At 41.9% G+C, this 22,882-nt stretch overlaps 1 protein-coding gene across 4 annotated transcripts in view; it reads right to left on the bottom strand.

Annotated features, from left to right (window-relative positions):
• PAIP2B (poly(A) binding protein interacting protein 2B) overlaps positions 1-22,882 on the bottom strand; it is a 47,811-nt gene that overhangs the window by 11,316 nt on the left and 13,613 nt on the right. Inside the window, exon 1 of one of the 4 annotated variants that reach the window (XM_082356442.1) lies at positions 454-650. The exons of the other annotated variants lie outside the window; for them this stretch is intronic. Within the exon in view, the coding sequence (XP_082212568.1) occupies positions 454-496 (43 nt within the window). The 5' untranslated portion in view covers positions 497-650. Of the gene's footprint in view, positions 1-453; positions 651-22,882 lie in introns of those variants that run through there. 4 annotated transcript variants of the gene reach the window in all.

Genomic DNA, 22,882 nt, shown 5'->3' with positions numbered 1-22,882 from the left:
TCATGAAAAAGTCCTTCTCTGCTTCTGGGTACACTAAAAAAATTATTGCTTACTCCCCTTTAAAATTTTTGCAATTTTCTAACCTGTTATGAACATTAGAAAATCTCATCTTCTTAAAAGACAAAGTAGAATTGTGAAGAGTAATAAGAATAGATGGAAAAACAGCTCAGTGATAGCTCAAAAAGAATTTAAGACAGAACCCATTTAATTCACTGTTGGTTTAAATAGGGCACCTAGTATGAAATATATCAGTTTAACATATTTCAGATAGAGACAAAAGAAATCAATGATTATTCCAAATATTGCTCCAGAATAATAATTCCATAAGGCTATAAAAGGGAGGAAACCAGCTCTTGACTTTCACCACTTCCATTTGCAGCATTAACAATGGTAGAATCAAGTCTGCTCTAAATGCCAGGGCAACTGCATAAGTAGGTATTCCTAGTTAGAGACCTTTTTTTTTTTTTGGCTGCGTTGGGTCTTCGTTGCCGTGCATGGGCTTTTTCTAGTTGCCGCAGGGGGGGGTTACTCTTCTTTGCGGTGCATGGGCTTCTCATTGCGGTGGCTTCTCTTGTTGCAGAACACGGGCTCTAGGCGCACCAGCTTCAGTAGTTGCAGCATGCAGGCTCAGTAGTTGTGGCACGCGGGCCCTAGAGAGCATGGGCTTCAGTAGTGGTGGCGCGTGGGCTCAGTAGTTACAGCGTGTGGGCTCTAGGGCGCGTGGACTTCAGTACTTGTGGCGCGCGGGCTCAGCAGTTGTGGCGCACGGGCTTAGTTGCTCTGCAGCATGTGGGATCTTCCCAGACCAGGGATCAAACCTGTGTACCCTGCATTGGCAGGTGGATTCTTAACCACTGCGCCACCAGGGAGGTCCCAAATCAGAGACTCTTAAAGGTCTTGAACCTTGCTGGGTAGCAGATTACATTCAGTATATAGTATTTCCAAAGATTCATTTGGCAGTTGTTTACCACCAACACTGATTTCTCCCCACATTATGGAAATCACCCACAGAGAATCAGAGTTCAGTTTTCTGAAACATCTGCCTTTGCCCAAAAAATAAATCCTGAGTGCACATGACCATAAGGAAAAAGGGAAGACAGAGGAAGAAAGAACAGAATAACCCTGCTAATTCAAGACCAAGGCAGAGCACAGAGAACAAAACTGCAGGATACACCTTCATGAAAAAGGGAATGGAAAATTACCACAAACGCAACATGGGGATTATCCAATTTAACACAAACACTTTAGAGAAGTTGAAAACACTGAGATATGAGACTGTCAATACTAGGAAAGTGGTTCTCTCCACAGTAGGTTACACAGTATTGATTCGTATTTTATACCATTCCACCTGTGTTTTCCACACAATTGGGAAGTTTGGTTTCTCTAAATAGCAGCAATCCAACAACTTAATTTGTGCAGTGTTTAACAATTTATAAAGCACTTTCATATCTATGCTGTAACTTAAGGCACATAATCTGTCCAACCTCACTTTTAAAAAACCACCCAGACAGTGCTAAAGTAAGACCAAAGAAGGTACGTGTTCAGGGGTTAAGCAAACTGGGTTGCTGGGTTAGTTCAATAACAACACTGGTTTGTGGGCCTTCTGGGTGACAGTGAATTGGTGCTTAATGTGCCCCTCGACTTTAGAAGTGGGGTGGGAATGGGGAGATTTTGCTGGAGAATGGTAACTCCTAGGTAAGACACTTGGGGAATGCCTTCCAACTTGAGGAAGACACCAGGTAAGATACCACCATTGCCTGTAACTTCCCTGACTTTCCTGCTTCCGAAGTTGCATGTTAACATTCTCTTTCTGTTTCCAGCCCCTCTCCGGCTCACCATCCATCATGCGTGCCCTCCAACAGCACAGTGTTTCTCTAATCATCTTATTTTGATTTTTTACGTTCATTATTTCACTTGATCCTCCCACACCAAGGCATATCATTGTGAAATTCTAGTGTAGTGGAGACAAAGAAAATACCCCCAAAGCTTCCAGAGATGGGGGGAAATGCTTGGTTACATAAGCAGATCACAAATCAGAATAGCTGCTACGTTGTCAGCTACACTATGGAGAGGCGCATGTGAAAAGGAATTCAATCTTATTAACAACCATGTGATTGACTTTAGAAGTTCATCTTCCCCCAGTCAAGCCCTCAGGTGAGACAGCCATTCCAGTTGACAGCCTGACTGTAACTTCATGAGAGACTCGGAGATAGAGGCACCCAGCTAGGCTGTTCCCAGATTCCTGACCCACAGGAACTGTGAGATAATAAATGTTTGTTGTTTTAACCTGCTAATCTTTGGGGTAAGTTGTTATATAATAATAAATAACTAACACAGGTATTCAGTAAACACTGACAACTATCTCTGCCACATAGACCACCAGTTGCCACATCTTTCCACTTATCTATCAAGAAGTCAAATGTGCAGTCTGAAGTAGGTCATTACTTGAGAAGTTCTTCAAGAATTAGACCTCAGCAGTACATAAAGGAGTTGGTGTCTGGTCTGTGTCTAAACTGCATTATGAAATCTAAGAACTATTTGAAACTTCTTCCCCCTCTATCTCACTTTCCCTCTTACAGACACGGCAAACATGCTGAAAATGGAAAATAACGATTGTCATTTGGCTGAAGATGGGAAAGCATGTAGTCCTGTTCATAGTCAAAACAGGAGTGCTAAGCTCCTGCCAAGCATTTGATTTAGCACTTTACCATGGTCAAACGTTTGTGTTTAAGATATTTGGCTTGAAACAGAGGCCTTGGGTCTCAGCCACAAAGAACGTCAGGGCTTTTAATATATCTAGGATATTTCTAGAATACATACTTCATCAGTTCAACGCTTTGAAGAACCACAACTTTCAGATACAACATGTTCACACCAAAAACTGACTATTTTTTTTAACCTAAATGAGATTTTTTCAGAAGCTATAAACCTAGATCGTGCCCAGGATAACAGTCTGACTGTCAAGAACACTTGGAACTTTTGACTCAATTACTGGGAAAAAGTCAATTGAGTAGCTGATATAAAAACTAGTCTCTACTATTCTGTTTCCTACAGTTTTGTTAACTTCATTCAGTCTGGTTAATACTGGTTAATAAAATTAAACATTATGGACAACAATTTTACATTTTATTTTACTTCAAACATGCTGCCACTAGATTCAGGTTTTGTCTTTTCCCAGTTACATCTTAGCAACTCAGGTAATTAGATGCACTCACTCACTAATATCTGTGTGCCTATCTACCCCGGCACTGTGCTTGACTGCTGCTTTGACAGGGTACACAGTCCTTTCCCTGGTGGTATTTACATTCTCTCAGGAGAGAGACAAGCAAATAATTAAGAATAATTACTATTAAATTAAAAGGAGAAGTAAAAGGGAGTATCAGAAGACAACAGGAAGACCCAATCTAGTCCAGGAGTGGGGGATGGTTAGGAAAGGTTTCCCTGAACAAGCAACATTTAGACTGATACCTGAAGAACTTAAGTTAGCTAGCAATAGGGAGGAGAGGGTAAAGCATGTGCAAAGACTCAGAGGCAGGAGGGAACTTTCAGGAACTACAAGAAGGTAGGTACGTATATAGTTGGAAGGTCAAAGGAGAACCAGAGGGAGAATTGCCAAGGAAGGGAAATGAGGTTGCAGAGGCAGATGGGGCCAGATCATGCAGGACATCAGAGGCCACATGAAGGATTTTAGATATCATCCTAAAATCAATGAAAGACATTAAAAAGTGTTCTCAGTAGCAGAGTGACATGACTCAAATCATATTTTGAGATCACTCAGGCTGCCACATGGAAAATGGATTGGAGAGACTGAGAGTGGATAATGGGAGACCAGTAAGGCAGCTAATGCACTAATCCAGATGAAGGAAAAAAAAAAAAAAAAAGAGGTAGCTACTTGGACTAAGATTATGGCAGTAAGAAGAGAGTAGGTAGATTCCAAAACTATTTTAGGTTGTTCTGGTGAGGAACTGGATGTGGGGAGACAGGGTGAGGAAATATCAAGGATAACTTTGGCACAAGCAACTGGGTGGGTGGTAATGTTACTCACTGAGCTAAGGAACTCTGTGGGAAGGGCAAATTTTTCTTGGGTGGTGATGGGGAGTCGAGGTATAAAGGGTGATGAGTTCTATTTTGGACACATTAAATGTGTAATGCCTCTGAAACACTCAAATGGTGACATAAGTAGGTTGTTTATATGCATCAGTAGGTGAGGTATGGCTAAATATAGAAATTTGGACTAGCTGTTTATAAATGGTAACAGAAGTCATGGGACTAGAAGATATTGCCTAGAGAAAAAGGGCAAAGTGAGATGAGAAGAGGGTCCAAGACCCAGGCCTGACAAGTGTGAACATTTTAAAAAGTCAGTTATAGGAGGAGATAATATAGAAAAGGAGACAGAGAAGGAAACCAGAAGAGTGTGCCATCACAGAAATCAAGGGAGGACAGAACCCCAGTGTAGTGAGTTGAATGGTAGCTCCCAAAAAGATATGTTCAGACCCTAATCCCTAGAACCTGTGAAGGCTACATTGTTTAGAATAGGGGTCTTTGCGGATGCAACTAAATTAAGGACCTTGAGATAAGTAGATCATTCTGGACTATCCCAGTGGGCCCTAAATCCAATGATGTGTCCTTATAAGAGAAAAGCAGAGAGAGATTTGAGACAGAGAGAAGGTGGCAATGTGACCAGGGAGGCAGAGATTGGAATGATGTGGCCACAAGCCAAGGAATGCCTATAGGCACCAGAAGTTGAAGAGGCAAAGAACAGATTCTCCCCGACAGCCTCCAGAGAGAGAGTCCAGCCCTCCCAACACCTTGGTTTTTGACTTCTGGCCTCCAGAACTGCAAGAGAATAAATTTATGTTGTTTTAAGCCACCAGTTTGTGGTAATCTGTTACAGTAGACACAGGGGACTGACACACCCAGTAAGGCAGGTGTGTTGAAGGCTGATGCAAGGTCAAAAGGAAGGCTGATGCAAAGTCAAAAGGAAGGCTGAAGAGTGTCCTCAGAATTTAGGACCATGGAGGTCTCTGATGACCTTAATGAAAGCAGTATCCATAAAGAGAAATGAGGGAGAAAGTCAAATGGATGAGGTATGAATTGCAGTGACAGGAAGTATTAGATACTCTCCCAAGGAGGCCAGCTGCCAAGGAAAGGAATAGGAATGAACAGGAACTGGAGGGGTGACAGGTCCCTGGAAACTTTAAAGACTGGACAGTCTAGAAAATGTTTAAATGTTCACAGAAAGAGTCTAGTAGAGACAGAGAGGCTACAAATAAAGGAGAAAGAAGGAATAACTGATAGTGTAGGCCATTGGAAGGTAGGAAGGGATACGTCCCTACATTATTTTATCCTTCCAAAACTCTTGAGAGGTAAATAGGCCATAGAAAAAGCACTGAGTTCACTGAAACACTTGAAGGTTGAATTAACTGTTTGTGATCACACAATCAATAAATGGTGATGCAGGGAATTCAACACACACCTTCTCTGTCCTCCTTTCCTCCTTCCCTCCCTCCCACTTGCTGACTCTATTCCAGCCACATTATTTACTAACTCTTCCCTGAGGACACTGGCATCTTTCCTCTGGGCCTTGCAGAGGTTATTCCCATGATCTGGAATGCTTTTCCCTCAGATGTCTGACTCATCTGCCTCCCTCTAGACTGTTCAAATTCCACCTTCCCTGTAAGACTTATCCTGTCTACCGTTTAAGTTGAAAGCCTTGCTTCTCTCTGCCCACAATCTCAACTCACCATATACTGCTTAATCTCCATAGTATTTATTACTGGCTAACCTACCAGATAATTTACATGGGTTTCTGTTCTCCCCTCCAAATGGAAGATAGGCTGCATAGACACAGGAATTTTGCCATTATTAAACCTAGTGGAGGCCCAGCAGAACTCCAGGGTCAGCCAGAACTGGGCACAATTATAACTCTTGTGATTTGATATTTCAGTGGTTTAGCTCAGAGTCAAGCCAGTTATTAAAGAGGATCTTTTCTGCTATTTTAAGCAGCATGGTAAATTTGAGGTAAACTTAAATTTTCAATAATTACAGAGCAGGTATGAACTCTTCCTTTGTTGCTCCAGACACATGAACCTGGATGCCAAATCCATCCTCTCTGGGTGGAGTGGGAATGTATGAAGATGACTGGCCTAAGTCTCAATTGAATAAAAAGTTGCCCCGAAAGACATTTAAACATTTTCAAAAACTAAAATCATAAAGTGTGGTTCCTTATCACCCATCAGGGATTATCTAGCCTCCAGTGTGGTCGGAGTGGTGAGGGGACAGAGACACATATAGAGAAGCCAGGGTGAGTCACCCCATCTCTCCCTCCTCTGGACCTTAGTTCCTCCTGATTGGCACTCCTTACACTCAAAACAGATTTCAGGAGTCAGCACATGCAGCCATAATGTGTGCCTAATTCCACATCCCAGTCACTGGGACACAAAATTTTGGTGTCTTAAGTCTTGCTCCCACATCACCACTCACATATGTCAGTTCTTCCTCTACAGCTGAGTCAGTGAGTAAAGACACATAAACAGAAGCAGATTAACACGAACAAGATTTTATTGACATATATATATGCACATAAAGCTGGGAAAGAGAAGGGCCCATTGGGGCAAATGCATAGGGGGAGAGGAAGCATCTGAAAACAGCAGTGGGCATCCTGCCAGTTCCAAGTCTAGGGAAAACTGGCCAGGAGCTTGGGTGGCCAAGTTAACAGTCAAGCCAGGGATGGCACAGGGGATGACACAGCCAGCTTTCTTCCATTCTCCTAACTGGAACTTCTCAAGTCTGGTGTAGTTCTGAAGTGGGCTCATATGCTCCTCACCCTCCAGCACACACACACACACACATACACACACTCTTGCACACCCCTGAGGTGTGGTCCTCTGGCTTGCTGTAGGAAGAGAGGAGGTTAAGTTTCACTTCAAGGGGCTGAGCCGCTTTCCAGTGAGGCAAAGTCCATTCATGGTTACACACAGTCTGCAGAATAAGATCTGCTCTTCATTTGTTGAGTTTCTTCAGAGAAGAAAGGAATTCGCTGGTGGCTCCTACGAAGCCCTGGGCAGGTTATGAGGCTGCCAGACACACAGGCACAGCTGCCCTGACCAGGGGCCTGCAAACACAATGCTGGTTCGTCTAAGTCAGAGAGGTGCCCTGACTTGGGGGCCCCAGTGTTCTTACTGAGAGTAGAGGTTCCTCTCTAAATACGGATGGTGTTAGCCCCCATGGCACCACCTGGGTTTTGGCTGGGGGGGCCCCAGGTGCTTTGTATGACTGTGGCACCAGAAGTGTATCCAGTCACAGCAGGTGTGGTGCTGTCCCCCATCGCCCACCCCATTCTCTGCACAGATGGGTTCCAAGTCTGATGGCAGTTATTGACACAGGGCCTCCCAGCACCTGTGAGATGTTGTTCCCTCCATCCGTACCACCTGTGTATTGGCCAGGTGGGCCCCAGCTGTAAGCGGGAATACCAGGTCCTCCAATCATGGGCATGATGTTGTTCCCTCCTAGATGACCACCATCTGGATTGTGGGCAGGTGGGCCCCTTCTGTTTGGAAATAAGGTAGAACTAGAAGTGTGTTGAAACCCACGGGTGGTACCCACACTTGCAACTCCAACAGATGTGGTGTGCTCTGATGGAAGGTGGAAACTGACACGTCCCTTGACACAGATTTCTTCTCCTTGGTGATGGAGCTTTTAAATGTAGATTTTCTACATCCAGATGGGCCCTGGGTGCAGTGAAGGAAAGTGGCCTCCAGTCGTGGGCATGGTGTTATCCCCTGCCATCACCGTACCACCTGTATTCAGCCCAGGTAGGCCCCAGGTATTTGGATTTAAGGTGGAATCAGGTATGCTCCCAAATGCTGGGATGGTGCTTGCCCCTCCTACTGCAGCAGCCTTGCCGTGGTCAGGTAGATGGCAGGTTGTCTGGCCCGAAGTAGGAACAGAAGCGCTGCTGGGTGCCCCACTTAGTCCTGCCCCAAAGTTAAGTGGTCTGGATGCCTCTGAATGAGTGAGGCCTGGGGCTGACACACCGACCCCAAGGCTCCCACCGGCCGTAGGGGATGCAGGTTCCATGAACAGTAGGCCCAGCGTGGTGTCGGCAAAGAGCGAGCTACTGTCCCCAGTACTGGGCATGCTGGTGGCAACTCCAAAGCCAGTAGTAATGGATACAGCCCTGGGGAGAATGCCTGGGCTGTCGCCAAAGGCCGGCTGCGTGTTGCTGGTGGTGGCGAATAGGGAAGCTGGCAAAGCTGACTGCATGATGCTGACTCGCGGTGGCTAGGCTGCAGGAGAGGTTAGGACTTTATCTTGTGCTGGGGCTACTGGGTTTCCCAATAGAAAATAATCGTTAGGCCTCTGCCCATCGTTGGCCCCAAATGTGGCCTGAGATGGGAGACCTGGGTCCAAGAGAAGCTTGAAGTGTTGGTCTGTTGGCCGATGTTGCAGGTAAATGAGTCAAGGCATGCGCTGAGGCATTGCTACCACTGGGTGGTGTGTTCTCCGCAATAGGAACAGCCATGTGAAATGGGTATTGGTTTTCCCTGGAGACAGGGGCAGACTGGAAAATGACAGCCTAAGAAGGAGGTGTGGTGTCCATAGCTTCGGTGTCAGAGGTGCTGCCTGCTGAAGCACCAATAACAGCCGAAGCCATAAATGGGGGGCTGGGGAAAACAGGAGCACCAGGGAGAGAGGCTCTCTGCTGCCCGTAAGAGGTCCCAAATATGGGCTGAGGGTTGGTTTGGGGGCCAAAGGGATGGTTAAAAATTGAGGTGGCGCAGGGAACCATCAGCACAGGTGGGGTGATGGACACTGGTACCCCTGCAGGGTGCCTCTGCTCCACCCTGAAACCTGGGGGAGACCTAAAAATGACAGCTTGGGAAGGGGCAGTAGTGTCCATGTCAGTGACATCAGGATCTACAGTAGGCTGGAAGGTCAAACTTCCAGATGCCGTGACCATGGTGGAAGGGATTGCCATAGAAGTCATGGGCTGCCCAGTTAAAACAGGGGGATTGGGCTTCCCTGGTGGCGCAGTGGTTGAGAATCTGCCTGCCAATGCAGGGGACACGGGTTCGAGCCCTGGTCTGGGAAGATCCCCCATGCCGCGGAGCAACTAGCCCCGTGAGCCACAACTACTGAGACTGCGCGTCTGGAGCCTGTGCTCTGCAACGAGAGGCCGCGATAGTGAGAGGCCCGCACACCGCGATGAAGAGTGGCCCCCGCTTGCCGCAACTAGAGAAAGCCCTCGCACAGAAACGAAGACCCAACACAGCCAAAAATAAAAAAAAAAATAAAAATAAAAAAAATAAAAACAGGGGGATTGATGGTAGGGACTGGGAGAGGAGTAGGTAAGTAGTAAAGGAGGGGTAGAATCTACAAAAATGGGTGTTGGGGGTTCCTTTTCATGGGACGGTGGCTGGACCTTCCTTATATTATTCAGGATCTTGTTCCACTGACACTCAGTGTTCTTCTCCAAGGTGCCTGGGTTTTCGGCAAGAGCTAAGCATGGAAGCTAAGGAGGAGGGGGCCACTCACCTCGATCCCTTGTCAGTGGCAGGGGCGACCTCAGCCCTGGCGGGGGTGACCTCAGCCCCAGAGGCAGCAGAAAAAGCGGCAGGGGAATCTTCCGCTTGCAGGGCCTACTGCTGGTAGACACCAGAGAAGGGGACCTTCTTTATGGGATGTCTGAAGATTTTTCACACTGCAGCTCCTTCCCAGACATCAGTGAGCCCGGTGAGTTGGGCCGGTGGTCTTCACCCAGCACTTCTTTTGTTGGCCTCTCCAGCAGCAGGGAGCAGCATGTGGTTGGGGCAGAGAACACCATGGCATGGGATTCAGGCTTCCAAGGAGGCAGGACATCTCCAGGATCTCCATCTGAGCAGATGACATGGCTTTCTGAGGAGGAGCTCACTGGAGACATCTGGGCGTTCTCACTCAAGTTGTCTTCTGGGTGCTCGGGAAGGAGGTCCAGAGGCTCAGGATCGCACCTGAGGGAAGTGAGGACTCCACTGGTCTCCTGGGGCCTAGATGTCAATGGTATATCCCCATTGCTACGGTGGCCCCTCTTCCGATCATCCTCTCCTTCGGTCTCTGTGTGATCCTCCATCTTTGCCATGCCTCTTTGGGGCTCTTCTTGGACCTTCACCTCACTCTCCTTTGGGCAAGGAAGTGGGAGGTGACTGGATGGTACCTAACCATCTGGATGGCTTCCTAACCTTGACTACCTGCTCAGGTGGTGAATGCAGGAGGGTAAATTTGCGCCCCAGTGGAGGAATCTTGATGGCTGAGTGGCCAAACCTGATGGAATCACGAGCAGACAGCACGGGCTTCTTGGGCGAGTCCCTCCAGTTCACCAAGGGAAGCATCCCCAGATGGGAGTACCTGGCCTGCTGGATGGGATACTGCCTTTTTGGCGTGATGCAAAAGCCAGATGATAAAGGCACTTGGTCCTGGTGGGACAGCCTGCGACCAGGGCAGAAGGCAGGCGCTGGAGCAGCGGGGCGGTCCTGGTCAGATATGGCAGCCTCCTGGGAGGGCAAAACCAGCGGGTGACAGCCCACCAGGGCCCGCAGCGGGGCCAGCGGCGGTGGAGCCAGGTATGAAATTTACAAAGTAAACTGCCCATGTAGAAGCGGTTGTGCACCAAGCAATCCGAGAATAGAGTGTGAAACTGGGAGAGTTTCTCCCTAGCTTCTAACTTCTCTTGAGGTCTAGCACGTACTGGACGCTGGATGGCTCAGCCTGGCGCTTGTGACATGTCCATTTTACCTGTCACAGAGAAAGGGCGGGCGGGGCGGGGGGTGTGGTAGGGGCGCACGCAAGCCCAGCCTGTGGAGAAACCCAGCCCAAGGGCAAAGGGCGGGGCCCCAGAGCCCGACCCCTTCTGGACTTTCTAGCGGCTGGGACTTCTCGCTGTGGGTGGCAGGTGTTTGGCACCGGATGGGCCACCATGCGAGACTGTTCAGGACTGTGGAAGCCGTCTCCTCCAGAGCTCACCCTGCCTAGGTACCGGCTCTGCAGGCCCCCTCAGCGCCTGGGTATGTATCGGCCAGCCCTTCCCCCCAACGGGGCCCAGGGGCCAGAGCCTGCTCAGAGCTGAGTGCAGGAGCCACCCAGATTTTGCCAGGGTGTGGCCCGCCTCCTCTGGGGACCCCCCCAGCTTCGCGAGGCCTGGAGACAGGAGCGCCTTCTCCAGGGCTGCTCAGCTGCCAGCATCACCATGAGCCAGGCAGCGAAGGTTTCTGAGCAGGGGATACAGAGCCTTGACCCGACTGGATGCTGCACCCCACGATGTCCCTTCCTGGCAGATAGGTTCTTTCTTCTTTTTCGAAATTTGGTAAAACATTTAAACCTTCGACTGTTCTTCAGCATATACAGATGGTAGTGGCTTAGCCAGGATTTGAACCAAGTCTGTGTGACTCCAGAGCTCGTGCTCTGGACTGTGGTGCCTCCTTATCATATATGCTTCATCTGTTACTTCTTTTTTTTTTCTTGTAGTCCTTATGGTACTTAGCCCTAAGTGCCATACCTGTAACGAACAGATACACTGCCCTGTAGGAGGTCTTCTTTTGTTCAACTCATGAATTGGTCATCCACCACACTGGGTTCTAGTCTCAGAAGATACAGGTCAGGGACCACCAGTTGACAGCATAGCACCATCCCACCTTTTTTTTTTTTTTTTTGATGAAAAGAACAATTATTTAATGCTTACATAGTAGAGATGTCTGAATGCATAACATACAGTTACCAGTAGGCAGTAACATGGAAATTACAAAAAAATTAAAAAAGAAAATTGACCTATATAAACCTAAGTGTAAGGATGGACTTTATTTTTTTTAAAAAGTCTTTTAAGGACAAATTACAAAGTAAAAGCAGATCACTATGTAGAAACCTAGTGAATGCATTTTGTGCATGAAAGCTTTATCAAGGTCATTCATTTAACAATTTCACCCCCTTCACAACGGTATCAGTTATAATGCTCTTCTTCGTAAGGTTATTATACCTTTATTTCAAACTATATTACATGTTATTCCCTCAAGATAAACTTTTAAACACCTAATTTTTAGCTCCTAAGAATGGCACCTCTGAAAGGGGCAATTCCCACTCAGTCTCTGGTGGCATTATTCCAAACTCATTTCTTTCACCAATCAAACAAGCTTTCAAAATGTTCACTTTTAACATGAAATCTTTCCACCAAAAAGTGTGGCCACATTTTGTTTTCTAATGACTACATATTAAGATGGGTAGCAGCAAGAAAAGAAAGATGGAAATTAAAAGGCAGCCATTTAAATAAATGGATCAATTGTACAGAAGAGATATTTGGCTCATGGCAATTTAAAATATTGGCAACTGGGGTAAATTAATAGGCAGATGCTTGAGTCATATATGAATCTGTGAAGAGAATGAAGCTGGCCCAGTATGACCAAGTAGGATAATCATTATCACTGAACTTCATTCTTTGCAACAAATACTCTAAGCCAACAGGAAATATGAGTTATATTTAGAATCCCAATTAGAACATGCTAACCACTTTTCTTTCAACAATTTTCTGGGTTTAGTACAGTCATTTGCTTTACTTATACTGTTTTATGAGTCCTTTCTTACCAATCTAAGTGTATGACAACTGTAAAATACTTTAAATGACAAGGTTTTTCCAAGGTATATTTGAAAATGGCGGTATGAAAAGAATATTCATTTGTTTTGTCTAGAAAGAAGCAACATCCCGCATTTCTAACTGAGGCTTGCAGCCCAGATTTTCTCTTTGGTCTAGTTTGAAGGATCCAGATATGTAAAGATAATATTCTAGATAAATCATGGGCTATCCTGAAAGAAATTCACCAGTGAATTATTCCATATGGATTAGAAGCCAGTCTCTCTGGCCTTCCTGGAGTATATCCAGTAAGGCATCTCATTCATGTCTAGAAAGCAAATATATCATTTATTGCAACTTCATCGTGGAGCGATGTATTGGTTTAAAGTACGATCAACACAATTTGGTCATTGTGAGTATGCCAGCTGGGTCCACTCTTTACTACACATATGTAACTCTAGAGATTCTTATGCCCAAGAGAGGAGACATACTCTTGGGTGTCTAGGACAAGGGAAACGTGTTGTTATTCAGGAGCTGGAAGCTTCAGCATGACAGGAAAGAATTGAAAAATCCTGGTCTGCACATCACTTTACCTTGTTTGAATCTTGTTTCTTTGGCTTGCTTCATTGCAGTGTTTTCTCTCTCCTGGGGCTGACATTGTGTGTTATGTATCAGGCATGTGACATGCAGAAGTTTTAGAACCCAGAATCATATAGATCAGTAAAAATTTATTTATATATTTTAGTTTAAAATCTATTTAAATTAACACTGGGCATAACTCATATATTACAAAATTAGTTTGACCCTCTGCTCATGAGATTCTTTTTATGGTATGTCAAAGCAAATCTGGACTTCCATCCCCAATAATCTTTGAGGTTGGAGGACACAAAAGGTTTTGCTCAGACCTAAATTCTGTCTGAAAAGAAAGGGGTCTAAATATCATAAGCCCTTTCTAACCTCGCCAGGAGCAGAAATGATTTACAGCTGTGGCATTTAACCATAATTCCTTGATCTCATTTGAGAAGAGTTCAGTAAGAAACAATCTCTTGATTTTTGTTTGTTTTGTTTGTTCCCTGTTTTCTTGTCTTGCTTACCAGCAATCCCTTGTAATTCATGAGTTAGTATGACAGCAGGCTGAGTGTTCCCTGGGGCTCATTAAATGAACTTTTTTTCCTAAAATGACTTTTGTCTCCTTGTTTTCAGCCCCTCTTCTCTCCTCTGCCCTTTACTATAACCAGAGCTCAGCAAAAGCTGACTGGCTTTGTGCAGACCCTACTTAAGGTAGTCTTTTCTTTATTATTTTATTCATTGCTCCTCCATTTCATTATTTGCCTTCTCGAAATGTGTTGAAATCTTTCTGTGGTTGACGACTTCCACAATCTCTTGGCTTTTATTGGTTTATTAATTTTGGTATTTCTATACTTTTATTTAAATATGGTTTCAGGAGGAACAGAAAGTAAATATGTTTCCTAGTCTACCATCTTGAGCTGAAAATCCCTGTGGATTTTAGCATCCAATGTTCCCATGGAAAAAAACCCAACCTTGGCATTAATAGATGTAACACTCAAGATTTCAGCATTTCCTGAGCAATCACTAAGGATTTAATACGTGGTAATTTCTAATGGGAAAATAATAACTATCTCATGGAGTTGATTTGAGGATTAAATTAGATAATGAACATGAAAATGTTTGTAAGGTTTAAAAATCTATAAAAATGTTTTTTGTTATTTGATTTGTTGCTATTTCAACTTTACTTGTTTATTCTTTTGAATAGCTAATTCATTCCCATGAGTCAAAATCTAAATGCCTGGGATTCTTAGTTAGTAATAAACAGTTGCAGGGTGAGCATAAAGTCAGAGCTGAAGGAAGAGCATTGGGAGAGAGAGTTTATCCATTACAAAGCCTTACTCCCCGAAACATTCTAACTCCATGGCAGGAGATTTTCACTTCCCTGATGGCAGAAGTATAAGTCTCCCTGTCCAAACAGTTGCTGGATAAACCTACCAAACTCTAACTTTGGGACTTTATTTTTGTTTCCTCTTCTAATTTTTCACAGTCATGTATATGTGTGTGTGTGTGTATACATATAAACATACACACACATTTTAAAGCTACATAAGCAATACAGGAAATCATCTTGTAAAGCCTTTTAAATACATGTTGTCAACAAAGAAATAATGCAGGAGGCTGCAAATAAGAAAAGCGTTCATTTGGGACTTAAAAATTGCAATTCAGGAGTCACAGATTTGGGAAACCCCGAAAGAGTATTCCAAGGAAAAGAAAGAGTCAGGGGCTCATAAACACAAAAAGGCATGAGATTGTTAAAGGTTGCCTTGTGAGAGGGGCAGAAAACATATTTGAAGGCATAACAGCTGAAAACTTCCCTAACCTGGAAAAAGAAACAGACATCCAGCTCCAGGAAACAGACAGTTCCAAACTGGATCAATCCAAAGACGGCCACACCAAGACACATTGTAATTAAAATGGCAAAAATTAAAGATAAAGAGAGAATATTAAAAGCAGCAAGGGAGGGCTTCCCTGGTGGCACAGTGGTTAAGAATCCGCCTGCCAATGCAGGGGACACGGGTTCAAGCCCTGGTCTCGGAAGGTCCCGCATGCCACAGAGCAACTAAGCCCATGCGTCACAACTACTGAGCCCACCTAACACAACTACTGAAGTCCACGTGCCTAGAGCCTGTGCTCTGCAATAAGAGAAGCCACCACAATGAGAAGCCCACACACCACAACGAACAGTAGTCCCCACTCACTGCAACCAGAGAAAAGCCTGTGCGCAGCAACAAAGACCCAAGGCAGCCAAAAATAAATAAATAAATAAATAAATAAAATAAATAAATTAACAAAAATAAAAGCAGCAAGGGAAAAGCAATGAGATACATACAAGGGAACTCCCATAAGGATGTCAGCTGAGTTTTCAGCAGAAACTCTACAGGCCAGAAAGGAGTGGCACAATATATTTAAAGTGATGAAAGGGAAAAATCTACACCCAAGAATACGCCACCTGGCAAGGCTTTCATTTGATGGAGAGATCAAAAGTTTCACAGAGAAGCAAAAGCTAAAAGATTTCAGCACCACCAAACCAGCTTTACAAGAAATGTTAAAGGGACTTCTCTAAGCAAAAAAGAAAAGACAACTAGAAACATAAAAATCATGAAAGGAAACAGCTCACTGGTAAAGTTAAATATACAGTAAAGGTAGTAAATTAACCACATACAGAGCTAGTAGGAAGATTAAAAAACAAAAGTAGTAGAAGTATCTATATCTGCAATAAGCAGTTAAAGGATTCACAAAACAAAAAGATGTAAAATATGATGACAAAAACAGTAATCGTGAGTAAAAATGGAGAGTTGTTAAAATGCGTTTGAAATTAAGAGATCAACAACTTAAAATAAATATATATTGCTATAGATAAACCTCATTGTAACCACAACCCCAAAACCTATCACTGTAACCACAACCCAAAAACCTATAATAGATACACACACAAGAAAGAGAAAGACTCCAAATATAACACTAAAGATCGTCATCAAATCACAAGGGAAGAAAACAAAAGAATACAGGAACAAAAAAGAACTACAAAAGCAATTAACAAAATGACAATGAATACATATCTATCAATAATTACTTTAAATGTAAAGGGACTATAGGTGCCAATCAAAAGACACAGAGTGGCTGAATGGATACAAAAACAAGACCTTTATTTATGCTGCCTACAAGAGACTCACTTCACATCTAAAGAGACGCAAAGACTGAAAGGAAAGGGATGGAAAAAGGTATTTCACGCAAATGGAAATAAGAAAGCTGGGGTAGCAATACTTATATCAGACAAAATAGACTTTAAAACAAAGACTGTAACAAGAGACAAAGAAGGATATTACACAGTGATCAAGGGATCAATCCAAGAAGAAGATATAACAAATATAAATATATATGCACCCAACATAGGAGCACCTAAATACATAAAGCAAATATTAACAGACATAAGGGAGAAATCAACAGTAATGCAATAAGAGTAGGGGACTTTACCACCCCAGTTACATCAACGGACAGATCACCCAGAGAGAAAACCAAAAAGGAAACATTGGCCATAAATGACACATTAGATCAAATGGACATATTAATAGATATACATAGAACATTCCATCCAAAAGCAGCAGAATACACATTCTTTTCAAGTGCACAGGGAACATCCTCCAGGATAGATCAAATGCTAAGCCACGAAACAAGCCTCAGTAAAATCAAGAAAATTGAAATTATATCAAGCATTTTTCCAACCACAACGCTATGAGACCAGAAAGTCAACTACAAGAAAAAAACTGCAAAAACACAAACATGTGGAAGATAAATAATATGCTACTAAACAACCAATGGATCACTGAAGAAATCAAAGAAGAAATTTTAAAAATACCTGGAGACAAATGAAAACAAGAACACAATGATCCAAAATCTATGGGATGCAGCATGAACAGGTAAGTTTATAGTGATATAAGCCAACCTCAGAAAATAAGAAAAAAATCTCAAATAAACAACCTAAACTTCCACTAAAGGAAAAAGAAGAACAAAACCCAAAGTTAGTAGGAAAGACATCATAAAGATCAGAGTAGAAATAAATGAAATAGAGACAGAAAAAAAAGAAAAAGAAAAAAAAGAAAAGATCAAGGAAACTAAGAACTGGTTCTTTGAAAAGATAAATAAAATCGATAAACCTTTAGCCAGACTTATCAAGAAAAAAAGAGGGACCAAGTAAATAAAATCAGAAGTGAAAAAGGAGAAGTTACTACCAACACCACATAAATATAAAGGACCATAAGAGATTACCACAAGCAACTGCATGCAAATAAAATGGTCAACCTAGAAGAAATGGACAAATTCCTAGAGATATACAATCTCCCAAGACTGAACAAGGAAGAAATGGAAAACATGAACAGACTAATTACCAGTACTGAAATTAAATCAGTAACAAAAAGACTCCCAAGAAACAAAAGTCCAGGACTAGATGACTTCACGGGTGAATTCTACCACACATTTAGAGAAGAGTTAACACCTTTCCTTCTCAAACTATTCCAAAAAATTGCAGAGGAAGAAATGCTTCCAAACTCATTCTATGAACCAGCATCACCCTAATACCAAGAAACCAACAAAGATACCACAAAAAAATAAAATTACAGGCCAATATCACTGATAAACATAGAGGCAAAAATCCTCAATAAAATATTAGCAAACTGAATCCAACAATACATTAAAGGGATCATACACCATGATCAAGTGGGATCTATCCCACGGATACAAGGATGGTTCAATATCTGCAAATCAATCAATGTGGTACACCATATTAATTAATAAATTGAAGAATAAAAATCACCTGATCATATCACTAGATGCAGAAAAAGCTTTTGACAAAATTCAACATCCATGTTTAATAAAAACTCTCCACAAAGTGGGTATAGAGGGAACATACCTCAACATAATAAAGGCCACACATAATAAGCCCACAGCTAACATCATATTCAATGGTGAAAAGCTGAAAGTATTTCCTCTAAGATCAGGAACAAGACAGGGATGCCCACTCTTGCCACTTTTACTCAACATAGTGTTGGAAGTTCTAGCCATAGCAATTAGATAAAAGGAATCCAAACTGAAAAGGAAGAAGTAAAACTGTCACTATTTGCAGATGACATGATACTATACATAAAAAAATCCTAAAGATGTCACCAAAAAACTACCAGAGCTCATCAATGAATTTGGTAAAGTTGGAGAATACAAAATTAATATACAGAAATCTGGTGCATTTCCATACACTAACAACAAACTATCAGAAAGAGAAATTAAGGAAGCAATCTCATTTACAATTGCTTCCAAAAGAATAAAATACCTATGAATAAATCTAACTAAAGAGGTAAAAGGCTTGTACTTGGAAAACTATAAGACACCAGTGAAAGAAGTTAAAGATGACACAAACAGATGGAAACACATTCCATGTTCACAGATCGGAAGAATTAATATTGTTAAAATGACCATATCACCCAAGGCAATCTACAGATTCAATGCAATCCCTATGAAAATACCAAGAGCATTTTTCACAGAATAAATAAATAATAAATTCAGACTATACTACAAAGCCACAGTAATCAAAACAGTATGATACAGGCACAAAAACAGACACATAGATCAATGGAACAGAATGGAGAGCCCAAAAATAAACCCACACACTTATAGTCAATTAATCTATGACAAAGGAGACATGAATATACAATGGGGAAAAGACCGTCTCTTCAATAAGTGGTGCTGGGAAAATTGTACAGCTACATGTAAAAGAATGAAATTAGGACATTTTCTCACACCATATACAAAAATAAACTCAAAATGGATTAAAGACCTATATGTAAGACCAGAAACCATAAGACTACTAGGAGGAAACATAGGCAGAACACTCTTTGTTATTGCTGTTGGTTTTTGTTTTGTTTTTTTGGCTGCGCCACATGGCTGTGGGATTAGTTCCCCGACCAGGGATCGAACCCATGCCTCCTGCGATGGAAACGCGGAGCCTTAACAACTGGACCTCCAGGGAAGTCCTGGCAGAACACTCTTTAACATAAATTGTAGAAATATTTTTTTGGATCTGCATATAATGGATATATATAATGGAATACTATTCAGCTATAAAAAAAGAATGAAATTTTGCCATTTGCAACAACATGGATGGAGCTGGAGGGCATTATGCTTAGTGAAATAAATCAGACAGAGAAAGATGAATACTGTATGTTATTACTTATATATGTGGAATCTAAAAAATAAAACAAATGACTACAACAGAGTAGAAACAGACTCACAGATATAGAGAAGAAACTAGTGGTTACCACTAGGGAGAGGGAAGGACGTAGGGGCAAGACAGGGGTAGAGGATTAAGAGGTACAAACCACTATGTATAAAATTGCATAAAATAAATAAGCTACAAGAATATATTTTGCAACACAGGGAATATAGCAACTCTTTTATAATAACTTTAAATAGAGTATAATCTATTAAAATTTTGATTCACTATGTTGTATACCTGAAACTAATATAATATTGTAAGTCAACTACACCTCAATTTAAAAAAATAAAGTGTTCAGAACAGTGCCTTGTATATCGTAAGTAATCAGTGTTAACTTTTATTTGATTGTAATTAATAAGTCCCGATTTTACTATTTAACAGCTCACCTCCATAATTATGCATACATGTTTGCCTTTAATGGTGATTGCTGCTAAATTACCCTGTTACTGCTACTTAATGGAAAGCCCAGTTCTCTTCTATTGGCTCCAGAGATTTCTCTACTCTTCCAATAAGATCGATGTCTGCATTACATTTGTTACCTGTAGATTAATAAAAGAATATTATAGGCTTCACTTTGGAAAAAAAGTTGCCTGGTGAGAACTGTGACTGACTCTGACACGAATCAGAAAATATTTGTCCTTAAGGCACAAGTTGTTTCAGGGTAGGGGTCCGGTAAGTAGATAGACTGTTAGTTATTTTAGGGCAAAGGTCAGATAAGTATCCTGAGTTTCTGGCAGATGTTCTGAATGACTTCATCAGGTCAAAAGGTCAGATTCCATCCAGGCTGAGATGACACTTCACTAATGGCCTCCCAGCTCCATTTTAAAGAGCTCTCTTAGAAATATTGACTCCATTTTGATTTTCTTTCCACAATGTAGAACATAGTTTCATATGCCATGTTATATTTTGCACTAAAGTAATTTATCTGTCTCCTTGTTTTACAAAGTCTTCTTTTACTAAGTAAATAAACCCAACAAATTTTCTCAATCATTTGGTGGAAGATCAAGGTGCAAAGGAGGCGAATGAGTAGCTCAACTTTTTTTGGGGGGTGGGGGAAGTATAGGGAAAACAGGTAGGATATGTATATTGGAGATTTTAAAAACAAGTTCTAGGTCAGTCTCGAATTAGAATGACCTTATCCCCTCTGTTTCCACTTCATTTGTTCTCGGAGAAGCTGCATTGCCTTTAACAGAAAACAAGGAAGTAATCACTCTGCTAAGCTTTCCCATATTGACCTCAATACACAAATGTTCCATCCTTTCATTGGATGCAAGAAAAGGGCTTGCAAATATAATGTTAATACGCTTGTTAAGCAATATGACTTGTTAGGCCTGAGCCAAGGCCCAAAATTTGTATTTTTGCCTATGAACTGCTATAGGTGATTCTGATATACAGAAAGACTAAAGACTAAGAACAATTCCTCTAATACAGTGGCAAACGCTACGTGGAATAGTACAAATCCCAATTTCCCTAATTCTTACATCAGTACAGTAGTTCGCAAACTGGTGTTTTACAAAACATCAGTCTTGTGAATGCCCTTTGCAAAAAATTAAAAAACAAAACAAAACGGTGGTTTCCAGTGGTTAGGGCTCTGTGCTTCCACTGCAGGGGGCACAGGTTTGATCCCTGGTCAGGGAACTAAGATCCCACATGCCGCACGGGCATGGCCAAAAAAAAGAATCCATGGCCAAGTAAATTAACTGCTCTGAGAAATCTTAACTACTAAGCATTTCCCTAATTAACTAATTGCCTTATTTATCTATTCATTACATTTTTATTCTAACAACTCACAAACTTTTAGAAACAATGCCTAGAATGTTCTGTGATATTACTATTATACTACTGGAAATGTACAAAACAGACATAAAATTTTCTCCATAAAGCATTTAAAGGCACTTTCAAAGGTAAAATCAACACCTGACTACAGTCAGTGGCAAGTTCTACTTCCCCAGGTAAAGTCCATCAATTGTCCTCCCAGAATAACATCAAGTGGTGGTTATCATAGGGGCCTTGACTTCTCCATATACAGCTCCAACAAGATATTATATACTATTAACAGAGAAAATATTGCAAACTGAATCTTTGGCAGGTAACATTAATCAAAACATTCCTATGGGCAATTTATTACATATGAAATATGTGTAACTTTTCTGAATAACAAAGGCTTTTAAATGTCTTAGACCGATCTGAGGACAGTTTAGCTTGTTTTTTAAATGCGTAATAGTATTAGAAATGCCATGGGACTTCCCTGGTGGCACAGCGGTTAAGACTCCACGCTCCCAATGCAGGGGGCCCGGGTTCAATCCCTGGTCCAGGAACTAGATCCTACATGCATGCTGCAACAAAGAAGCCAGAGAGCCACAACTAAGGACACCTTGAGCCACAACTAAAGAGCTCGCCTGCTGCAACTAAGACCCAATGCAACCAAATAAATAAATAAATATTTTAAAAAAATTTTTTAATTAAAAAAAAAAGAAATGCCACTATAGAAACCTAAATACAATCTCTGCCTAAGGTTTACCCCACCTGCATCACCATTTCACATTTGATTATACCTACATTCGAGTGAGCATTACTTGTTACTTGTTTTGGGAACAGTCTATTTACAACCTTAGACATTTCTCGAGGGCAAGAATCAAGTCTTTTACACTTTCTAGTATGCGTTTATGTGCCCACTAGGTCTTCAATAAATAATTTGTTGACAAACTGCCATTTCTAGAATGCTGTATTCTAAATCTCATTTCCTAGGAAGGGAAGTCCATGCCTTCAGGGGCCTGGATTTGGGCTGAGCATTCTTCACTGAGTATCAACAATTATTCCCCACAGCCAGTGACAATATCACTCAGGAATCTGTTTTTGACAGGTTAAATTACCCTTGAGGGGAAAAAAAATCCTAATTCTATTCTTCAAAAATACTTTACATGTTCTTATTTACTATTTGAGTATTTAATAACACCAGGTGGCTACAACATTCTCTTCTCTTCTCTTTATACCTAGCTGCAGGCTAGGTATAAAATCTTGCCATAGAGGATTATGTAAACTGGAAGAAATCCATACCATGGATCTCAACAAAAGTCACCAAAAAGGACCACATGCTCATTTTATTTGATATATTTCTAGAGAAAAGAATTGTCTTCCACAGCAAAGTGGGGAAAAAGGAGCTAAGTAGTCTAAATACATGTGTAATGAGGTAGAGAAAACTGTATTCACTGGAAGTCTTTTTAGGAAAGGTACCATTCAGGGTGGCAGGAACTCCTTGAAAATTAATTTGGGGTAGAAGGTGAGTCCTTGAGGGGCCAGGGTAAGAGCAGAACTGTTTCATGGGAGAAAGGGAAAGGTTTCCCTGGTTAGTGGGAGCACAGTACTGGAACAAAGTAAAGATGAAAAAAATAAGAGTGATACATTTCAGGTAGTGAAAGGCCTCATACTGTGTAATGTGGACTCTACCCTAAGACATT

Source organism: Balaenoptera borealis, assembly GCF_965194805.1.
Source record: "Balaenoptera borealis genome assembly, chromosome: 15".
Taxonomy (NCBI): Eukaryota; Metazoa; Chordata; class Mammalia; order Artiodactyla; family Balaenopteridae; genus Balaenoptera; species Balaenoptera borealis.
Note: the sequence above shows the minus strand (reverse complement) of the source record. Positions and strands in the feature narration are given on the sequence as shown.